The 20749-nt window shown below is 38.9% G+C and overlaps 1 protein-coding gene across 5 annotated transcripts in view; it reads right to left on the reverse strand.

Annotated features, from left to right (window-relative positions):
• ERG (ETS transcription factor ERG) overlaps positions 1–20749 on the reverse strand; it is a 107675-nt gene that overhangs the window by 37725 nt on the left and 49201 nt on the right. Inside the window, exon 1 of one of the 5 annotated variants that reach the window (XM_069871808.1) lies at positions 6975–7007. The exons of the other annotated variants lie outside the window; for them this stretch is intronic. Within the exon in view, the coding sequence (XP_069727909.1) occupies positions 6975–6992 (18 nt within the window). The 5' untranslated portion in view covers positions 6993–7007. Of the gene's footprint in view, positions 1–6974; positions 7008–20749 lie in introns of those variants that run through there. 5 annotated transcript variants of the gene reach the window in all.

Consider the following 20749-nt stretch of genomic DNA (forward strand, 5'->3'; position numbering starts at 1 on the left):
AGTTACAGGAAATGTGATTGAAATAGTTCCCATAATGAGAAGTATATGCAAGCTGACCTGTCCTTTATATGCAATGTCAGGAATTAAGAACAAAGACTTTTTTTTCCCAAAGCTCGATCAAACTTAAGAAATGACTAAAGACAACAACGAGATGTGCAGTTGCCTAGAATAATTTGCTTGTGCTGTGGTTCATCAAGGAAAAAGTACTGCAGCAGGATTTTAAAAGAATTTAGAGGCCATTCAGTTTGGAAGTGATACTTTTTCTGAAGTTAATTCTGATTAGGGAACACAATGGCTTGTGCATGAAATGCATTTGTTCAGAGATTGAGTCTCTCCATGTCATCAACCCAGTGTTCATGTCAGATGAGATACCATTTCCATTCATTTATACAACAATCAAATTGGATCATGTCTCTGGGTAGTAAGGTCATTGCACATGTGTATATACATGTATATCTCAAAATATCCAGCTCTGGTTTTAAAAAATTCCTTCCAATATTTCCATGCTTACCGCTCAACCCCTGTAACAGAAAAGGTTTAGTAGAACTTTTTTATCTCTGTTGGCTACCCAAAATCTATCAAGTGAGTTGCTGCTCAAAAAAAGTGTTTTAAAAACTTCAAAACCCAAGAACTTACTGGTCAGTGCTGTCAAAATCCTAACAGGCAATAGCATATAAGTATGTTGAAAAACACTGGCCACAAAACAGTAGGACATTGGGCAAGAAATACAATAAAGAGGAGACATAAATACAGCAACAACCCTCGTTGTATTTTCAGAGATGCTGCAGACCATACAATACGTTTATTGCTTGTAGGGTCATCCTGTGGAATCAGCACTCCCACACTCCAAAATGGACCTGCTACCTTTGACTATGATGGAGTAACACTGCAATGGAGAACTTTTAATTTGCTTTGCCATATGTCATTGAATTTATGCAGCCTATTTTTTTATACCAGTTTTATGATATCTCACCTCATTAATGTAAACAACTTCTTCTTCTTCTCTGACTTGATTTCATGATAATATATATGTAAGCACAAGCCTAGACTTCCACACAGCCACAATTTGTTCAGACATAGGCTTTCCTAGCACTTGCCAGATGACTACAGTTGGTCAGAAAAATTAATTCTTAAATAATTAAATACAAGGAACTCTGACAAACTGGGACTTACTTTCATTTTAAATTAGACAAAAAGCTGTTATACAAAAACTTTCACAAAAACATTTATTAGAAGAATGAATTGTAGCGCATTGGTGTATGTTTTGCAGATGTTAAAATATTCTAAAAAAGTTACATTTGGAAAGGACTTGATCTTTCCTCTTTTCCGAGGAAAGATTGTTTTATAGAATCATAGAATCATAGAATAACCAGGTTGGAAGAGACCCACCGGATCATTGAGTCCAACCATTAAACCATGGTTTTGATTAAAACCATGCAATTAGTTCTAAGTGTTTCCATATTTTTTTACACTCAGTATCCTTTCTATACTTGATAGCATTTGTTATTGAAATTGTGTGCAATTGAGTTACGTACAATTGGAACTGAAAGAACAAGGGAAAGTGTGCAAGATTTCTCATAATATGCGCCTTGGTGCAGCCACTACAGACTTAACCGAAGTCACTCTTCTCACTTTATAGTCTTCTATTCTTCCTCACACTACACCTTCTGATGCTCTAGGAAGCTCTTTATCTGGAGTGAAAACCTAATTTCAAACAGGCAGGAACGTCATTTCCATGCTGGAACAGAAAGCACATGCAAGATTGGACACCAGAACCTTGCAGAGCAGCAGGCAGTCTTCCAGTCTGAAACTCTGCTCTGCTCACATCTGCAACAGGCATCACTGCATGACAAAGTAAGCTGTGGTTGAGCTTCTTAAAGACATTCTAGCTTAAATTTGGAGTTCTGCTTTAAAGCCAAGTCTGTGAGCCTTGGATTCATTGCAATAACTATAGAAACAAAGGACAAATGACTGATGTTTTAGCCTTTCTATAGTTTATTAATCATGATGCTCTTACAACTCTATTGTGACCATTTTCAAAAGAGGTCGTTTTGCAAGATATTCAATATGGTGTGTGGAACATATTGGAAAAGGTTATTACTTCAAATGCAGTCACCTGAGTCGGGAACTGCAGCACACATCTGGAATATGTTTTCCTTCTAGATCTCCGAGTCTTGGATTCATTAGATCAGACAAAAATCCACATATTATATTCATGAGAGAGTTCAGAAACAACAAAGAGTCTTGGCAAGTACAGAATAGGAAAGACAGATGTTGTCCTCACCTCCACCCATGATAATCTTATTGCCAGCTCAGCTAACGTCCCCCACCTATTTGCAAAGAACACTTGCATACTCCACGGTAATCCAAATACAAGCTAAGTGCTGCCACTTATCCAATATCTTCACCTCTTGCTGACAAAATTATAAAAGATGTTTGGAAGCAAATGAGAGCCACTGCCGCGTTCTCACTTGAAAAAAAGGATTAATCCAACATCCATCAAAATGATGTTATGAAAGTGCAGGCTAGATTAATTTCTGGGAAACAACAATAGATATTTAAGGACTGATCCTGCAGCTCTCTTCACGTAAATCATTCTCCTGGCTTCACTACAACCAGTAAGTGAACAGAGGCCTCATGGATAAGCCTAAAGGTTTAACTTTTTGTGTCTTATTGAACAAATTCTGACACATTATATATTCAAATGTAGACTGTGTGTTTTATCATCATTTCTAATATAGACTCTCATTCCTGAAATGTCAGCAAATCCTATTTTTGTCTAAGCTATTTTTGTCACCTCCTTTCATCACGGGTTAATATTTGTAGCACTAGGTATCCAACTCTAGGTCTTCAAGTTCTTCATAAAACAAGAAAAAATATCACTGTTCCACTATTGCAGACAGGGAAACTTTGGTAAGAATCACTAAAAATGGGTCTTGGCTCAGAAAACATACCGCCTTCATGCCAAGCTCCGTGACATATTTGGGAATACCCTACATTTCACAGGCTAAAACTATCACATTGAGTAGAGCTGATGGACCACTAACTTACAGAGACTGGGAAGTGTCCATGAGCATCTGGTTTCAAGAGCTGCCGTTCCACATGCATTTCACCTGCACTCTTTACCCGACACTAAAACCCAAATAAATAGTTTAACTGCAAACCAAGAGTTGTGAAATGGAAATAGGGAACTTTTTCATACTTTACATGCCCTGGACACCATCAAAGCAACACTGGAAGCTTGTTCAAATGTAGAGATAAAAGATTCTATCCTGTATCCACCTCAATACGCACTGAGTGCTTGACTGACTTCAAGAGGGGTATGCCTGGAAGCAGCTCTGCCTGCACACAACCACTGATGAACTGCACCAGGCTTCTGAATGGAAGTGGACCTCAAAATTCACAAGATTGTGTCAAAAAGCCTAGGGAATAAAGCAGACAATCTGGTGCTATACAGTGATGAGTGGTTCCGTTTTTCTTTCTGTATGAGCAAAGTGCTGGTAAACTACTTAAAGGCTGAAGCAACACCAGGTTTTACCTATCACACCAGTAGCTGAATGAACATGGTTAGGTGGCTGCAGGGCTAGAGGAGCACAATCAACAGATGGGCTGAGAATATGTATTCTTGAATGATTATGTCAACCTTAATTCATCAGTGCCAAAAAACCCCAAACAATTGTATCCTGCAGATTGTATATTGTATGCGCATTTTTAAAGAATCTGTAGCTTTGTATGCTTATTTTAGCACTTCCATCCCTATAAAGAGCTGTAACATTTAAGTTTGAATAACTATTTTTTCAGTCAGTACAATAGACTTTTCTTTCTTTTCATTTTGATAGTATTGTCAATTATGAACTTTGAAAGCTTGAAATTGTTTCCTCCTTCATGCTAGACTGTTAACTTCTAGGGCTTCAAAATGCCTAGAAAATTGGCAAAATGTGGATGTAAAACTCCTTTTCACTTATGCCTCAGTCCAGCGCTAACCTGTTGCTACCTTGCTTTTCTAGGATAAGAGTTTATCAATCAGAAAGAGCAGCCAACCTTCTACTTTGTTAAGGGATAAACATCTGTGTCTTTTTCAGCAATCTTTCAAGCAAAATTTGTTCGTCAAAACAGATGGCATAATTGTAAAGCGGCCCACAGCCCAGTCAGAAGTGAGCTGAGGCTACGTGCCACACCTTCTATGAACCATGGGAAAGAGTGTTGGGGCTGAAACAATTGCCCAAAATAAAACACCAGTCCAGTTCAAGGCATGCAATCCTATCCTCTTCATGTTTCCTCTTAAAATGTTTGGCATCATGGGTAGGCCCAGCACTTTGAATATGATGTCTTCAAGAATTATTGCATGTTTACTGGAGGTAGTAATCAGTACAGAACGAAAGGCTTGGCTTGAACACAGCAACTGCCCTGGCACTCTGGTTTTGGCAACTTCAAGAAAATCGAGAAACTTAATCGAGAAAATTATTAACATAAAGATACCACATGATTTTTTTTTTCTGCCTCATTCAAAAGATTTGTTCAGTTTTATCAACAACTTAACATTTGCAGCTCCTTTTCCTAATGCTTAGCCAAAACTACGAGATTATACATTACATTTATATTAAGTTTAATATTTGTTAACTGTGGTGGGCTGACCCACCACATACATATTTGTAAAAATAATTATATATGCCCATTATACATATACACACATATTCACACATATTTTTAGATAATTCCATCCTCAACCTCTGAAGAAATTTTCAAGTAAAACTAATTCAAGCATTAAAATACTTTTCTCTAAGGCATACTATGTAGCAAAGGCAAACTCATCAGCAATGTGATGAAAGATGTATAAGAAAGAACATACAGACCTCTACAACCATTGCATTAATCAAAGAACTAAATATCAGGGGTAGAACCGAAAAGAGTATCCAGTTTAGTTTCCTTTCCAGTGAATCTCTGGTTTTTATGAATGCTTAACAGCATTAGGGAAATTACACTTGGATGATGGCCATGAACTTGAACTTCTGGGTGACCCATAACTTCCCCGTACTGCCTCTATGCATGGGGTTTGTGCACGTGCACACGTGTATGTGTGTGCATGTGCATGTAGGTCTGATGAACAGATCACTTCTTAATTGGAAAGACTGCAGTTATGGAGGATCTTAGCTCCAAATGGAATACTAGATACCTCAAAGAAATCATGGGGGGAAAAAGGGTGTCCACTGGGTGTGTTACACACAAAATCTGGCTGGTTCCCTCAAACCAGTAGCCACGCATGACAATCAGCTGAGAGGGGCAACCATTCTCAGGCACCTGCAGAGTTGCCTTCCTGCAGCTCAGCTTCGTCCTCAGGGACCCCCTGAAGCTGGAGATCCTCATACCTGCTGCATCAGGCTGACAAGGTCACAGATGCTCCCCCATCTTCACCTTAATATGCATTAAAACGCTCACCTTCCTATTTAGAAAACATTTATTATATACAACATTTATGAAAGTAATTTCCTTTCTTGATAGCTTTTGCAAACACTGCTTAAGCCACTTTTTTTTCCTGCAAGGATGTTTTTATTTATTTCCAAATGTATTTCTCTTTATATTTTGATATTTAACTTCTCTGCGTTAGATAACGAATGTAAATGGCTATTGCTTTTTAAGAATTCACGACTTTAAGAAAAGTCTCCAGTTTTGCATAACACTAATAGAAAGTCCTTTGTTTACATTAGTTTCCCTTCCATCTCCTCGGCCACCTTTTATTCTGGACCTTCCATGTATACATTGAATATACACATGTATAGCATTATACGCTTCTCATTGTATTCTCCATTTTACAGTCATATGGAATATTGCTCAGGTGGGTAATCTTTCTAAATTCAGAATGAACTTACCAAGTACATCCACTGTGCATGTAAAATATGACTTCCTGTCACGATAACCTTTACAGTGTATAGCCTAACATACTTTCCTATAATTGTTTACAATGAATATCTTGATTCATAGTTCAGCACGTCATTTTAGTCATTTGCAACAAAACATGACTAATGAAATTAGATGGGGTCAGCTGCCACAATACTAAGTAATTTCTGTGTGCGCAATAATTAATATGAGAGTGCTTAGTGAAACAGCAGTAAAATTAATTGCATGCTCATGTTTAATATGTTTAAGTCTATTTAGCCTGCTCTGCTGAACCAGTATGAAGTAAGGATACTGTTGTTTTAGTTCAAACATTAACTGTGAGATCATATGAATAGACTGGTATGTTTTTAGATAAATTGCACTTGGATAGGTAGCCAAACCAACAGACCAGAGAAAAACGTTTCACAACTATGACAGTCAAAGGCTGGAGTGAATGTTCTTTGTTTGTCCTCAAACAAAACAAAACAGAACAACAGCAACAAGAAATCTCAAATACACACAAAAAATTTGCTCCAAAAAATTCTAATCCCAAATACAACTGTGGGTTTACTTTCAAATTGAATTCTTACTGCTTTATTTAAACATTGCCTTTCTAAACAAAATTAGCAATCCAAAATTACAGAATTTGAAAAATTATTTTAGAAAATTTTCCAACTTCTCCATTATTTTTCCTTTTTTTCTTTTTTTTGAGAACTGCCTCACAAATTCAGTTTGTAACTTTATTAAGCAACTTGTGTCTCTGTGACCGTGTTTTCTGCTGAATCTAATACGCAGCATAAACAGGTTGTGGCTCATTTTCAATTGTAGATGTAAAGAAGAAAAGCAAAATGTATGTGGTGATCTTTGATATGGCAACAAGAAAAATCCTGCAGACTTCCCTGCAGCAGTATCTCTTCTGAACCAGTGATTACCACTCCTACTAAAGCCATGCTCTGATATTGACTGTATTTCTCAATGACACAAACATTAACTCCAGAAGGATAAATAAGACCATCTGCTGCCATTGATGAAAAGTGAACTGAGAACGTCAATGCAAATAAAGACACTCTCAAGCCCAGAACTCCAAGATATGCACTTACCACAGCAATAGAAACCATTAAGTTGCATTTCCTCATACCTTGCTTATAAGACCAAGTATCTAATAAGACCAAGTGTCTAACAAGCTTTACTATATGAAATGGAGCTGTGCAGATGCAAAGTTTATGATAGGCTAAAAGAAATTATTTTTATTTACTTTCCTTTGGACTGTATTGAAAAATTATCCCTGAAATGTTTTTATATACTGTATGCTATGCCTTCAAACATACGGGAGAGGTATGCAGGCTGTTTATCTTTTATTGTTTCCCCAAACAAACCCATTTCCTATAAGCTGTTCTCATATCTTTTGTGCCATGTCCAGCTTCCCAGAAAAACAGCAGGAAAACAAAGTGTGATCTCAAAACAACTCATTTCCACAGAACAATGTGGCATACCAAGGAGAGAGAGAGCTAGAGGGAGGAGGGCTGGGGAAAGGGGAAAGAGAGAGAGGGAGAGAAGCTGTTGTTTTGATGGTGCCAAGGGACATAAAGAAAAAAGGAAGGAGGAACTTTTAAATGTCACAGAGAGGAAGAGTTGTGTAACTGTAAATATGCAATAGGCAAGCTGCCAACTATTTCAAAGGATTTGAGGTTTCAAAATCATCGAGAAGGCTAACTGATTTGCAGTCTGGGTTCTGAGCTTCCAGGAACACCTTTATATGTCTGAGAGCCAGAAACTACCATTTCTTTTTATAGACTATTCAAGCCATACTTGGTCAGAATTTCAATTTGAATCGGTAAGGAATGTAAACAGACACCATTTATGCTTCTCTGCAATCTAATAAAATGAAAGCACGCTCTAAATAAAGCAAAATGATACATGCTGTTCTATAGGAAGGGAATACCAGAAGATCATGTTGACTTAGTTCCCGGCTGACCTGAGCAATCTTTAAAGTTCCTATTATTCAGTAAACTCCCCAGTATTCGGTAAACTCCCATAGGTGTAATGCCTATCACTCATTAAGACATATATGATAAAAGACAGTGAAAAATGTTACTATGCCATTTTTAAATCCTGTTTCCATATCTGGCTTGTCAAGGGTACAAAAGCAGAAAAAAGGAATAAAAGTGAGTTAGTAAAAAATTTTAGCCTTGCTGTCCATGACAACTGTGCAAGTAAGAAAGAAGCATTTGTAGAAGCAACATCATAACTGGAAAGCTTTTCCACAAACCAAGAATCTGACTAACTTGAAATCTTAGGGTACGAAGACACCACTTTCGCAGTGAAAAAAAATGTGGTTCCTTTCTTATTTTTGTTGATAAAAGATACAAAAACACAGACTTCACAATCACTTGCAATTAAAACCCGCATTCCAAAACACCTGGCATTACCATGAAAGGTGTACCCTACAGAAAAGGAGATATAGGGCAACACCTATGTCATGATGTGCGAACTTCCTGCTGCAGAGTTCGTAACTCCCAAAATACTGCTGCAAAAAAGACCTCTCAAATGCCTCAATAGTATTTACTAACTATGAATTTTATGCAGTCGCAGATGCAAGAAAGAAATGGGCTCTGCTATGTTGGGCACTGAACTAAGAGAAAGCAGTAGATAGACCTTGTCACAAAATGCTTGAAGCTCACAAAGGACCTCAGTTTGAGGAAAACAGATAGAAAGCACAAGCTAAGTGCACAGTGTGGCTGTCACAGTTGTGCCAGAGGTTATTTTTCAGTTTCAATGAGCTACAAAGAAGATTATAAAAAAAATGAAAGGATACTTTGCAAGAATTGGAATGGTAGTGAAGGGAAAAGACTGAGGAAGAGGGAAGGAAGAGCAAAGAGCTATTCAGCACAATCTGGAGCAAGACAAGCTAAAAACATACAAATAACAGATTCCTGTCCGGGCTCCTTGTGGAGCCTCTTTCTCTGGCTCTGCTTTAGCAGATCTCAGTCTTCGTATCAACATCATGAAGGCAAGAGGGAAACTGTTGGGATCTCTCCACCTCTGGATGCCCTTTGACTGCCAGGGCCATCCCTGGATGTCACAGTGGGGAGAATACACAGGAGTAAATGCAATGTGAGATACTGAGAGTGCCCCTGTGCATTCTCTGGTCAGCCCCAAACCCTCCCTGCTATAGGTAGCTGTGCAGGGTGAGAGGGAGTAACCCCGCAGGCTCCTTCTGGGGCAAATGCCCTAACACAGCACATCCCAACAAAGGGAAGATGGCTTTTACTCTTCATGTGCAGAATCCTCCTGCGCTATTGCAGCACTGGGACTTGGCTTTTGACAATGTCAGGAGCTGCCAAAAGCTGACGTAAACCAAAGGCAACAGTAAGTTCATATGCACTTGATATGAGAGCAGCAAGGTGGGCTTTTTATGTTTTATTTTCCCTCTGACAGCCTGACAGACTAGAATTTGACCAAGGAAAGTCTTAGACCTTTCTTAATATATCATTCAGTTCACCTGGAACACATCCAGTTTTTGAGGCTTTTGCAGTTGTGGGTGTTTGATACATCTGCAAGTCAAGCAAATAATACGATGCACATATACAGGTAGGTGCCCAGTGTCAGGTATCCATGTGTGAATCACATCTGTTCAAAGCCTGAATTGATCTCAAGACACCAATTCTGCAGCCAGCCAAATACAAACTGATTGCTGAGGATTTCAAACACTAATTTTACCAGAACAAAATTGTTGTTCAATGAGAACTGACTTTGCTCCATCAGAATTAACAGAAACATATAATCGTTTTCACTAAGAGAGTTGATTCTTCTGAACTTCTTTTAAATATCTAAAAGCTTTCTTCTTAGATAATTCCAGTAACACTGAAACCTAAACCAGATTTTTACCAACAAACTGTTTTGTAAGAAAATGGAAAACAAATCTAAGGTTTCTGGAAGATTTTTTTCTTTCTAATGTTGAGTGTTTCATCACTGACCAGGCATGTTTTAAACCTGCTTAAAAGCCCTCTGAATCTTCAGATTTTAGTCATGACTGTGGAGAAAATGTTTCCTAGAAACATTTAAAATTCCTTCCACATCTTTATGTATTCTACTTTTTCAACAAATAGGCTTTGTGTGTTGAGTACACGAAATATTACATTTGTCACACACAAATATTCAAAAATTCAGCTCTTATTTATATAGTTCACAATGTCTGGAGGTCCTGATTCTGTATTTCTAGTAAAGTTCTTGAAGATATTTTTCTATCTCTCACAATATTTTTTAGGCGTCATTGAAACCATCAATTCTTGCAATGAAAACTACACCACTAATTTTAAAAATGAGTAGCTAAAAATTTTGCATTCCACCCTGATCTTTTATATGAGCATTTCTCTTGATATAAACAATTTATAGACATTTCTCCAAGCACTAGAACAACTTCAGCATTAACTGGGCTTTGTGGCAGCAAATGAAATCTTAGCAGCTGAGTAGTGTAATGTCCTATTTCATGCCAGATTAAAAATGCATAGAGTTTAGTTACCAGACCAATTCTGTACACAACAGAAAAGCTCAGAAAATCACAATGGAAGTGTCTCAGACAGGAACTTGAAAAAAAACCCCATTTGTTTCTGAAAATACATACTTGGTGATTTTTTCAAGTCATGCTGTGGATTTGTGGATAAAACTATTGTCTCCCATCCAGTCTTCTGCCCAATCATTACCTATCATGGGTGTAAAAAACTCACTGTGATTCATTGGTACTCCATAACTCTCTATTCCCACTAGGGCTACAACATGGGAATTGAAAAAGGCAAAATGTCCCATACTTAGCCAGCAGTAAGAGGAGTAATTAGGAGACTACTGATTATATGTACAGGAGAGTTCTGGACTTTTACCACCTTTATTTTCACAATTCAGAAGGAAATATTTCCACATATGAGCAAGCTACTCTTACACGCATTTTGACAAGAGCTGAATCTGCAGTCAAGTGAACCATGTTTCTACTGGAAAGAGGTGTTAGATGTTTGTGTGAAGATGCAGCAAACAGTGTGAAACCAACTCTGCCCTTCAGACACATGTATTTAGAAGCTGGGGATGATTTAGGATTACATAAAGCAGAGAAAATATAACTGGAGTGAAAAAGAAAACAGAGGAATAAATTAAATAGTCCTAAAGGAGATTACAGAAATCTAGAGAAGGAAAGAATGTGAATGACTAAAAAATATGCTTAAGTCAGTGAGATTGGAGTATTCTGTTGGTAGCTGGAGCACTGGGAAGGCATGGAGTACAACAAAGTCAACCAGAGAAACTGGGAAAATCAGAGGCAATAAAAGTAATGTTCATGAGTTATTGGCGTGCTGAAGATATCCACAGTGGTTACAATTTATATGAGAGACTATCCATCACTTTATGTTACAAGACATGGAGACCAATGATCTGCAATTTCTTAGAGCAGTGTACAAAACTAACTAAAAAATAGTCAATTTAGTTTAGAGATATGTTTGACATTTGATCAGCAAGTCCACAAGTTCTAGGAAACTTAGAAAGTATATAAGAAGGAAATACTGGTAGAGAAATGAGAAAAAAAGGTATTGAAGGTCAGGGGATTGAACACTTCTATTGTGAGCCTCTGCATTAAATTTCCTCTGTCACCTAAAAGAAGGTAGAATCAGCATTTGATATTTAGTGGACATGTTGGGTAACAGACTGGAATAGAATGGATAGATATCTAGATGTTTATACTACAGCAAATACAGAAGATATAACTTAGAAAAACACAGTGGCTGATTTAATACATATTTCATGCTAATTCTGCTGGGGCTTTTAACAGTAGGACAAACTAGGGAATCACAGCACAGTTTATATCTGAGCCAGCTGAGTTTACAAATAGTCTTACAGGAATCTCTGATATGTTATGCTAAGCCTTTGGGTAAATGACCTGCCCTACAAACAATATGTGTGATAAGAAGAATGCATTCGCATGTATGAGCTGAGGACTCTTCCTTGCATGTTATTTCCATAGTTGTGCTGGGATCATAGAATCATAGGAACACCAGGTTGGAAAAGACCTCTTGGATCATCAAGTCCAACCATTCCTATATGCCACTAAACCATGTCCCTGAGCACCTTGTCTACCCATCTTTTAAACATCTCCTGGGAAGGTGACTCAACCATCTCCCTGAGCAACTTGTTCCAGTGCCCAATGACCCCTTCCGTGACAAATTTCTTTCTGATATCGAGTCTGAAGCTTCCCTGGCGCAGCTTAAGGCCATTCCCCCTTGTCCTGTCCCCTGTCACTTGGGAGAAGAGGCCAGCTCCCTCCTCTCTACAATCTTCTTTCCAGTAGTTATAGAGAGCAATAAGGTCTCCCCTCAGCCTTCTCTTCTCCAGGCTAAACAACCCCAGCTCTCTCAGCCGCTCCTCATAAGGCCTGTTCTCCAGCCCCTTCACCAGCTTCGTTGCTGTTCTCTGGACTCACTCCAGAGCCTCAACATCCTTCTTGTGGTGAGGGGCCCAGAACGGAACACAGTATTTGAGGTGCAGTCTCACCACTGCCGAGTACAGGGGCAGAATAACCTCCCTGGACCTGCTGGTCACACCATTTCTGATACAAGCCAAGATGCCATTGGCCTTCTTGGCCACCTGGGCACACTGCTGGCTCATGTTCAGTCGGCTGTCAACCAACACCCCCAGGTCCCTCTCCTCCAGGCAGCTTTCTAGACAGACTTCTCCTAGTCTGTAGCACTGCACAGGGTTGTTGTGCCCCAAGTGCAGGACCCAGCACTTGGCCTTGTTAAACCTCATGCCATTGGTCTCAGCCCAGCAGTCCAACCTGCTTAGATCCCTTTGCAGAGCCTCCCTGCCCTCCAGCAGATCGACACTACCTCCCAGCTTAGTGTCGTCTGCAAACTTGTTAAGGGTGCACTTGATGCCTTCATCCAGGTCATGGACAAAGATGTTGAACAGGACCGGATTATCACAGGTGTCACATCCCCTAGAACAGAGAGACAACTCACTGCCATTTGCTAACTACAAGGCAGGTAGGGACGTCCTTTTCTTTAACCAGACACAGCTTGCCTGGAAAGTAAGTGTTTCCTCATTGCAGAGGGCAGCACATCCACTCGGGCATCAGTCATCTCCAAGAGTGGCCTTTGCACAGCATCTCTGCCAGGCTGCAGCTGAAGAGTACCATAGAGCTCACTGCTTGAGCTCAATCATATTTAATAAAAGAAGCTCAGGGGCTTTGCACAAAAAGAGTTTTCTACAAATCCTCACTGTTGTGTAAACGCAAATGCAAATTTTTAGTTCATACTTTGGGCACTACGTTGTCTCTGCACTTGCCTGATTTGCAGGAAAAATAAGGAAAATTTTGGTGGTATTTTGTGTAGGACTTCTTTGCTTGCAAAGTGAGGCGCTTTTTTGGAAGTTTAGGCTTCTGTTTCCCTTGCTTGGCCACATTCCCATTTATTTACACAAGTCCGGTGCTTGTAAATGTTTTCTGAAGTACTGGAGATTAAAGTACATACTCCCTGTCATGAAAATTCAGAGCATAATGACTTTGTTTTTCTGTTCTCCTGGTGTCCCTCGCATACCAAGCTAATTGTGTGCAGTGCTACAGATTAGGAGAAGAGTGGCTGGAAAGCTGCCCGGAGGTGAATGACCTGGGGGTGTTGATTGACAGTCAACTGAACGTGAGCCAGCAGTGTGCCCAGGTGGCCAAGAAGGCCAATGGCATCTTGGCTTGTATTAGGGAGCTGGCCTCTTCTCCCAAGTGACAGGGGACAGGACAAGAGGAAATGGCCTCAAGCTCTGCCAGGGGAGGTTCAGACTGGACATCAGAAAAAAATTTTTCACAGAAGGGGTCACCGGACACTGGAACAGGCTGCCTGGGGAGGTGGTTGAGTCACCTTCCCTGGAGGTGTTTAAAAGATGGGTGTTCAGCCTAAACCTCCCCTGGCGGAGCTTGAGGCCATTCCCTCTTGTCCTGTCCCCTGTCACTTGGAAGAAGAGGCCAGCACCCTCCTCTCCACAACCTCCTTTCAGGTAGGTGTAGAGAGCAATGAGGTCTCCCCTCAGCCTCCTCTTCTCCAGGCTAAACAACCCCAGCTCTCTCAGCCGTTCCTCATAAGGCCTGTTCTCTAGCCCCCTCACCAGCTTTGTTGCTCTTCTCTGGACTCGCTCCAGAGCCTCAACATCCTTCTTGTGGTGAGGGGCCCAGAACTGAACACAGGATTCGAGGAGCGGTCTCACCACTGCCGAGTACAGAGGGAGAATAACCTCCCTGGACCTGCTGGTCACACCATTTCTGATCCAAGCCAAGATGCCATTGGCCTTCTTGGCCACCTGGGCACACTGCTGGCTCATGTTCATTCACTGTCAACCAACACCCCCAGGTCTTTCTCCAGCCAGACTTCTCCTAGTCTTATCAAACTAAGATTTTTAAAAAGTTAATTTTGAAAATTTATCAGGCTTCGTTTTCAACAATGGCAGTTGCTAACTTTCATGATCTTACTGAACAGTAGGTATCTTTGAACCTAAATTCTAGAGTCAGCTGAAAACCTAACACTGTTAGTTTTGATTTCTGCTAAAATATTGTTAATTTAAAGGCTTAAAAGGAAGATACAAAGATGAACAATATAACATATATTATTCCCTGAAATTCCATGATTCAAGGCTCATGTCATCTCCTGAATTCTGCATATTTTTTACTGACAGAATTATAACATTCCTTTTTGTCACTTTAATTTCAATATTGTGTCCCACTGTTCTCTACCTCCACCTTGAAATTTTAATATAGAACTTTTTGCAACATTTTCCCTTGTTCTCTTATTCAACTTTCTGAATTTCTCTGAGTCTTCCTCTTTTCACTAAGGAAAGTTACAGAAGAGATGCCAGGAAAAAGAGATAAATAGTGCCTGGGTCTCACAGACACCCCTTTTAATGCTGACCTTTCTCAGGCAACCTACTAGCCCCCTCAACTGAGCCTCTCCGGGGTCCTAAGTAATGCTTCAAGCCCCCTGAATTGCAATATCTAGAGAGAAAATTGCTTCTAAGATACATACAGATGCATTATCTTTACTTGTGATTTTACAAGCATTGGATATTAAAAAAATGAGCCAAAGCTTTTCTCAGTTACTATACAAAAAAATTATTTCTCCAATAGGTTAGATTTCCAGCTTTATTTCTTTACAGCTTCAGGACAAAGACTTAATATTGGACATCCAATGCCAAGAATCCATTTGAATCCTAGCTTACAAAGTAGTACCATGACCAGAAATGTGTCTGACTCATTCTGTTTATTAATTATATCCTAAAATCCCAGGTTACTGAGTGCAACAGACCCTTCGGAAACGTACTTGCTTTGTGTTAAATCTACCTCTGCACGTAAGTTGAAATCAAGATCTAAGTGGCACAAACATCACACCTGGCCCCTGAAGAAGCAGGTGAACAATGTCCAGGTGGTGTGTTTACTTTTGCATTGTCTCGGCCCTGTGATGAGTTCAGCCTTGTTACATGAAGTGCTCAAAGTTTTTAAGTCAGGCCTTAGAAATAGGGAGTACATAAAAGCAATGCACTTTCGGTCTGCCTCCTGGCTTTTAAGCCTTTAAGATAGATTCTTTAGTACTAGAGAGTCTTTTGTCAATGAAAAATGTAGACTTCAAGATTTCATATAAGAAACTGTCCTTTAAAGAAAACCACTAAATACCACAAGACTCCTGATAAAATTGTGGGAGTTGGCAAAAATTGAATTCTCCAAGGCTCAGACTGACAGAGATTAAGGCCAAATAAAACCTCTATGAAAGTGGTTAACATCACTATGAAGGCCCAAGCTCAGAAAAGAAATGTATTTGGAATTGAATTTGGTCTGGTCTGGGTTCTAAAAGGTTAGATTAAGTGTGTGATATAGGAAAAAAAATGTTAATCTGAAGACAACAAAGATTTAACGTTCATGCTAATTGCAAAGGTTCTGGGCACCATTACAGAGAAAGACTTTATGCATAATGAGTTAAAAGTCAATAATTTACACCTACATTTTATGGATTGAGTTTTACTTCAAAATATTTTTAACATCTAATTAAATTAATGTTTTTTAAAAAAAGCATTATAGTTGTCTCAATCTGCAACACACTTCCACGCCAAGCAGCTTTGCAATTCATAGTTCATTGCTATTCCATTTTGAATGTTTCAAACTAAAGCTTCACATTTTAAGTGAGAAAACAAAATGCAAAAGCATGGTTACTACTTTGTAAAATAAAACCAGTGTTCTTTTCTGTATATTAAAGGTGGGAGGGAAAATACAAAAGATTGTAAAACTGTACTTTTCTAGGATTTCTTCTAATTAAAACAACAGGAAGGTACAAGAAAAAGAGTATGGCAAAGCCACTTTGCCCAAATCAATCTCCTATGTGACTGTCTACCTTCAGCTTTTACGTACTTTATGTTACTAAACAAAGTCTTTTCCTAGGGAAAAAAAAAGGGTTCTAATCACTTCCAATTTTCCTTACTTTTTCTGGAAAGGTAATATTGACTAAGCAGAGGGTTTTTTTCCCATTGGTGAAAGCAGGTAAATACATAACAACACTTTCCAATTTTAAGTAAGCAGTCTATCTTCAAAAATCCATCCAAAGTTTCACTTAGAAAAAGTGGGAACTCTCAAGTTGATCAGCATCTTGAAAAATCAAGATCCTTATTCAAGGCTCTAAGCAGAGTTATAATAACCTAACCCAAGGGTGTTTTTATTTTAAATTTCAAACTTGTCCATTTGAAGACTTTTTGCTAAACTTGCCTCCTTTGGCATAAGGCATCAGTTATTTAGTTGGGAACGCAAAGATTAACTATGGACTTGTTTTATCCAGGAACCAGTCATTAGATTAGGATTAGAACTAGAACTAGAACTAGAACTAGAACTAGTAATGGTATTCATTTAGTTGAATTTCTTTGGCTCTGAATGCATGTTCCTGCAGAGTATGACATCCAGAGGTTAAATTCCTGTCTACCTTTCATTTTGGCTTTGTAACTGTAGTAACTACATTTCCTTTAAACTTGTGGATTCTAAATCAAAGGAAATTTTATTTTTAACCTCACCAGTATTTAAAAAAAGCCCTAAGAATTCAGCAGTAAAGTCACTAGACTACTGTGATGATTAAAAGAAAAAAAAAAAGAAAATTAAGAAATTGAAAGAAGTTTGTAGATGATTTTCTAACAAAACCTTTTTAAAGATTTTTTTTAGTTTTTCTCATTTTTTATAAAACATTAAAAAAAAAGAAGTTTCAGTAGAGATCTTCACTGACACATTTTCAGGATAATAACTGTTTCTCAGCCAATGTTACTAACAACACATACAAATTTATTCTTCTCACTATGTAGGAACCCCAGGCATAGGAACAAGGATACCTTTTTTGCCGTGTTTCTATCAGATAAGGACAATGATCTGTCTTTCTGTATCCTCTTCCTATATTTTCCTCCAAATTAGAAGAAATAACATGATTTTCTGATGTCTCTCTGGTCATAAGTCTCCTCAATACTTAACCTGTTTAATGCTGTACTTGTGCAGACAGTTCTGTCTTTACAGGTGTATAAAATGTGCTGGATTTGTCTTATTAGTTCAATAAATAGAAAGTGGAGGGTGTCACATCACCATTGCAGAGCACAGCATGATGAGGCACATTTGCACACTCTTAACATAAAACATCACTGGAACAGCTCACATGCTTTTACTTCAGCACACAACTGTATGGTTTGATGGACCACATCCACAAAGACCATTCAATGAATACTGTGCTGCCTGCGACCCTCCACAGAGCTTGCTTTTTTGGCTGAGCCAACCCAGCCTGATTCAAAGTTCACTGAAATCAATGGAGAGACTCAGCACCGTCAACATGATCATGCTGATCCCGAGCCAGGACAGGAAACTCTGAGGAAACATAAGAGCTACGCAGTTGGTTGCCTTGAATATTTGTTTAGTGTTTTGGAATTTACTGACTAAAGCTGCATGGAAGAAACTTGGCAGCCAAAGACTTTTGCCAAGTTGTGTTATTTTGGTTGTATCAGAACTCCTGAAATAAACCCAAAACTCCAAGCGAGGCTTTTGTGTTCATCCCATAGCCTCCTTGAACTCACTCCATCCAACTGTTCAGGTTCACCCTGAACTGACAGATCTACTGCACTCTTGGCTAGTGAGGCGGTATTACTATAAGAACATGATGTTCCCAGTTCTCCTCTCCATCTTATGCCTCTGTAGCCCACTGAATATAGTGGATCCACTTCTGATATACTCCAGCTTAGAGAAATACACAAATTCAACCAGTTTACTGCAGAGCTCAACAGAAAACTCCCAGAATTTGAATTTCTTCAAGTGGCCACCATGATATATTTCCTTTCACTGAAACAAGCATTAACTGAAGTGGCCACATCCATCTGTCTGGACAGAAGGAGATTCCAGATCTCATGAGTGTCTATTTTGTTCACTAAATTTTCAGAAAACTAGTTTCGAAACTAAAACAATATCACATTTAGAAGAGAATTAACATGAAAAAAAAGGAGCCTATGGATGATCTGTTTGGAGTTTGTGTTCATTAAGAGGGTTAATACAAATGTTCCTGATTGTTTCTGTTGTTTATGAATCTCGACCTTCAGAACAGCACTGAAATGTGCTGTCTCCTAAAGATGTTCCCTACCGATATGACACACATTTTGCATTGTTTCACTGCACACCAGCATTAATATCCCAGAGGTAACCCACCCTTCTTTTAACGGCTGGTGACAGGTCCAATGGCTGAGCAAAAATCAGTTGAAGGAAAGGGAAGTGTTGTCGGAAATGAGATTAATCTTGTAACGAGTGTTCAGCCCTGATAACCCATCTGTGCAGTGAACTGCTTTAACTGGAGAGCAATTAACCTTCACCTGACAAGCTCTGTCCAACCGTTATAAACAACATTAAAGGCACAGGATCCCCTTCTTTTTTCCCCCTTTACGTAGACTAAACAATCAGATTCTGAATTCCATGCAAATGGTACATGTAACTGACTTGATGACAAATAGCGGGGAATTTTTTTAATAGGTAATGGTTGTATGGAAAAATGTGAAAAATGTCTCTGGCCACAACTTTAGTGAGTTGATCTGATTAGTAAAAAGCAAGTCTTTTGAGCACTTCCAAGGGAATACCTTATGCATGAGGGAAGCTGATGTGAATATGCCAAAGACTAACAACAATAAAAATGTATGCAAGTAGATAAGAGCTGGCTAACCACATCGCAAAAACATTGCTTTCAGGAAGAAGCATGTATTTCCCCAACACCCTTGTGAACCCAAAGCCAAGGGGAAACTTCCTAGAGCTTCTTCACCCATGGCCTTGCAGAGATTACTTGTCAATACTAACTTCAGCTTGCAGAAGCCATCTGCATTTAACTGGGCTTTTGAGTCAGGTCCCCACAGAGCCAGCTCCCCTGTTGATAGCCAATGCTCCAAGGAACATGTTCACCATGATCTCTGAACTGGTCTGTAAATCCAACCTCAGATTCCCAGCCTGTTAGACCAGAGCATGAACTTAACAAACTGCCTTTCCCACAGTAGTTTGAGAAGATAATCGAAAGTGGGTTTATTCTTGAAAGATGAAAAGGCACAATATATATGAAGCCACAATATCAAAGGACTGCTCAGCCCTTTGGGGAAAAGCCAAGTTACCAATCACAGTCACTGTGACAGAAACCTGGAATGACTCCAGGGGAATCACTGACAAAACGATGTACAAAATTTGGGCTGAGCTCCTTATTAACTTGGGTGAAAGCCTGGCCCCAGTCAAGTCATTGGCCAAATACTTTTTACTTCCTTTTGGCCAATTTCACTTCAGGTTTCCTAAATCTTCATTTATTCTCTTCATGTGACTGAAAGCAATTACCCTGAAGTTATGATTAACAATAGAGTTTTTCTGCCTTCGTTTACTTTTCTTTTGCTCTAGGTGTCTCTTTTTTCCTAGCAGAAGTTCAAACATACAGATTAGTCATGGCTTTATTTCTCTGTAGTGTCTTCTGTTGAATATATATGTCACTGTAGATTGCAAGAGATTGCCTGGATTTTTAATATATCTATAGCATGCTCTGAACTATTTGTTGGAAAAATCTACCTCAATGGCTGGTGAAACGCATATTTTATTTGGTGATGCATACCAACAAGAAAAGGATGCAGGCTACAAGGAGTTGGAGGGAGGTTGCCTGCCCTTCATCTGATGGAATTACAATGTATTTTCAAGCATCCTGATTTGCAGTATTGTAAAATGCAGGGACACTTTTCCTACTATTGTGGAGAACCCCCTTGATATTTCATAGTCCAACAAAACAGAATTGGTCTTAAATTTTTACGCAAACAGATATGTTGTATTGTGGTTTAAATATTTATACAGTAACAGGTAGAACATTACCTTTATATCAAACAAGAAGGGCCTGGATCTTTTCAGTAAACTGGATATTAACAGATAGGAAGTTCCTATTGAAAGCATTTCCTGTATTGGTAGTCCCTGATTTTGGCAACTTATTTGGGTAGGAAATGAACGCAGGAAGTATCTGTCTACAAAATCTTTATCATCAAGGTAATTGCTGTGGCAGCATTTTACTGTTTATTGAGGATAATAAACATACTGTCAAAAAAAAAAGATGTTTTTCAACTCTAAAGATTGAAGTTTAAAAAAAATCTTATAGGCTAGCATTGCAGTTATGCAAAGTCTTCCATTTAGAATCAATAAGCTGCTACTTGTTTCTCTCAGGACAAATATAATTTCCAGTCTCCTGTGGTTTTTTGCCAATTATAGCCCTTTTTCCCTGCATCTTGCTCTCTCATCTCTCTCAAGTCAAGAAGGCAATTTTAAAGAATTCTGTCACTTCCCATAAAGAGTTATTTA

The sequence above is a fragment of the Phaenicophaeus curvirostris genome, chromosome 1 (genome assembly GCF_032191515.1).
Source record: "Phaenicophaeus curvirostris isolate KB17595 chromosome 1, BPBGC_Pcur_1.0, whole genome shotgun sequence".
NCBI classification, from domain to species: Eukaryota; Metazoa; Chordata; class Aves; order Cuculiformes; family Cuculidae; genus Phaenicophaeus; species Phaenicophaeus curvirostris.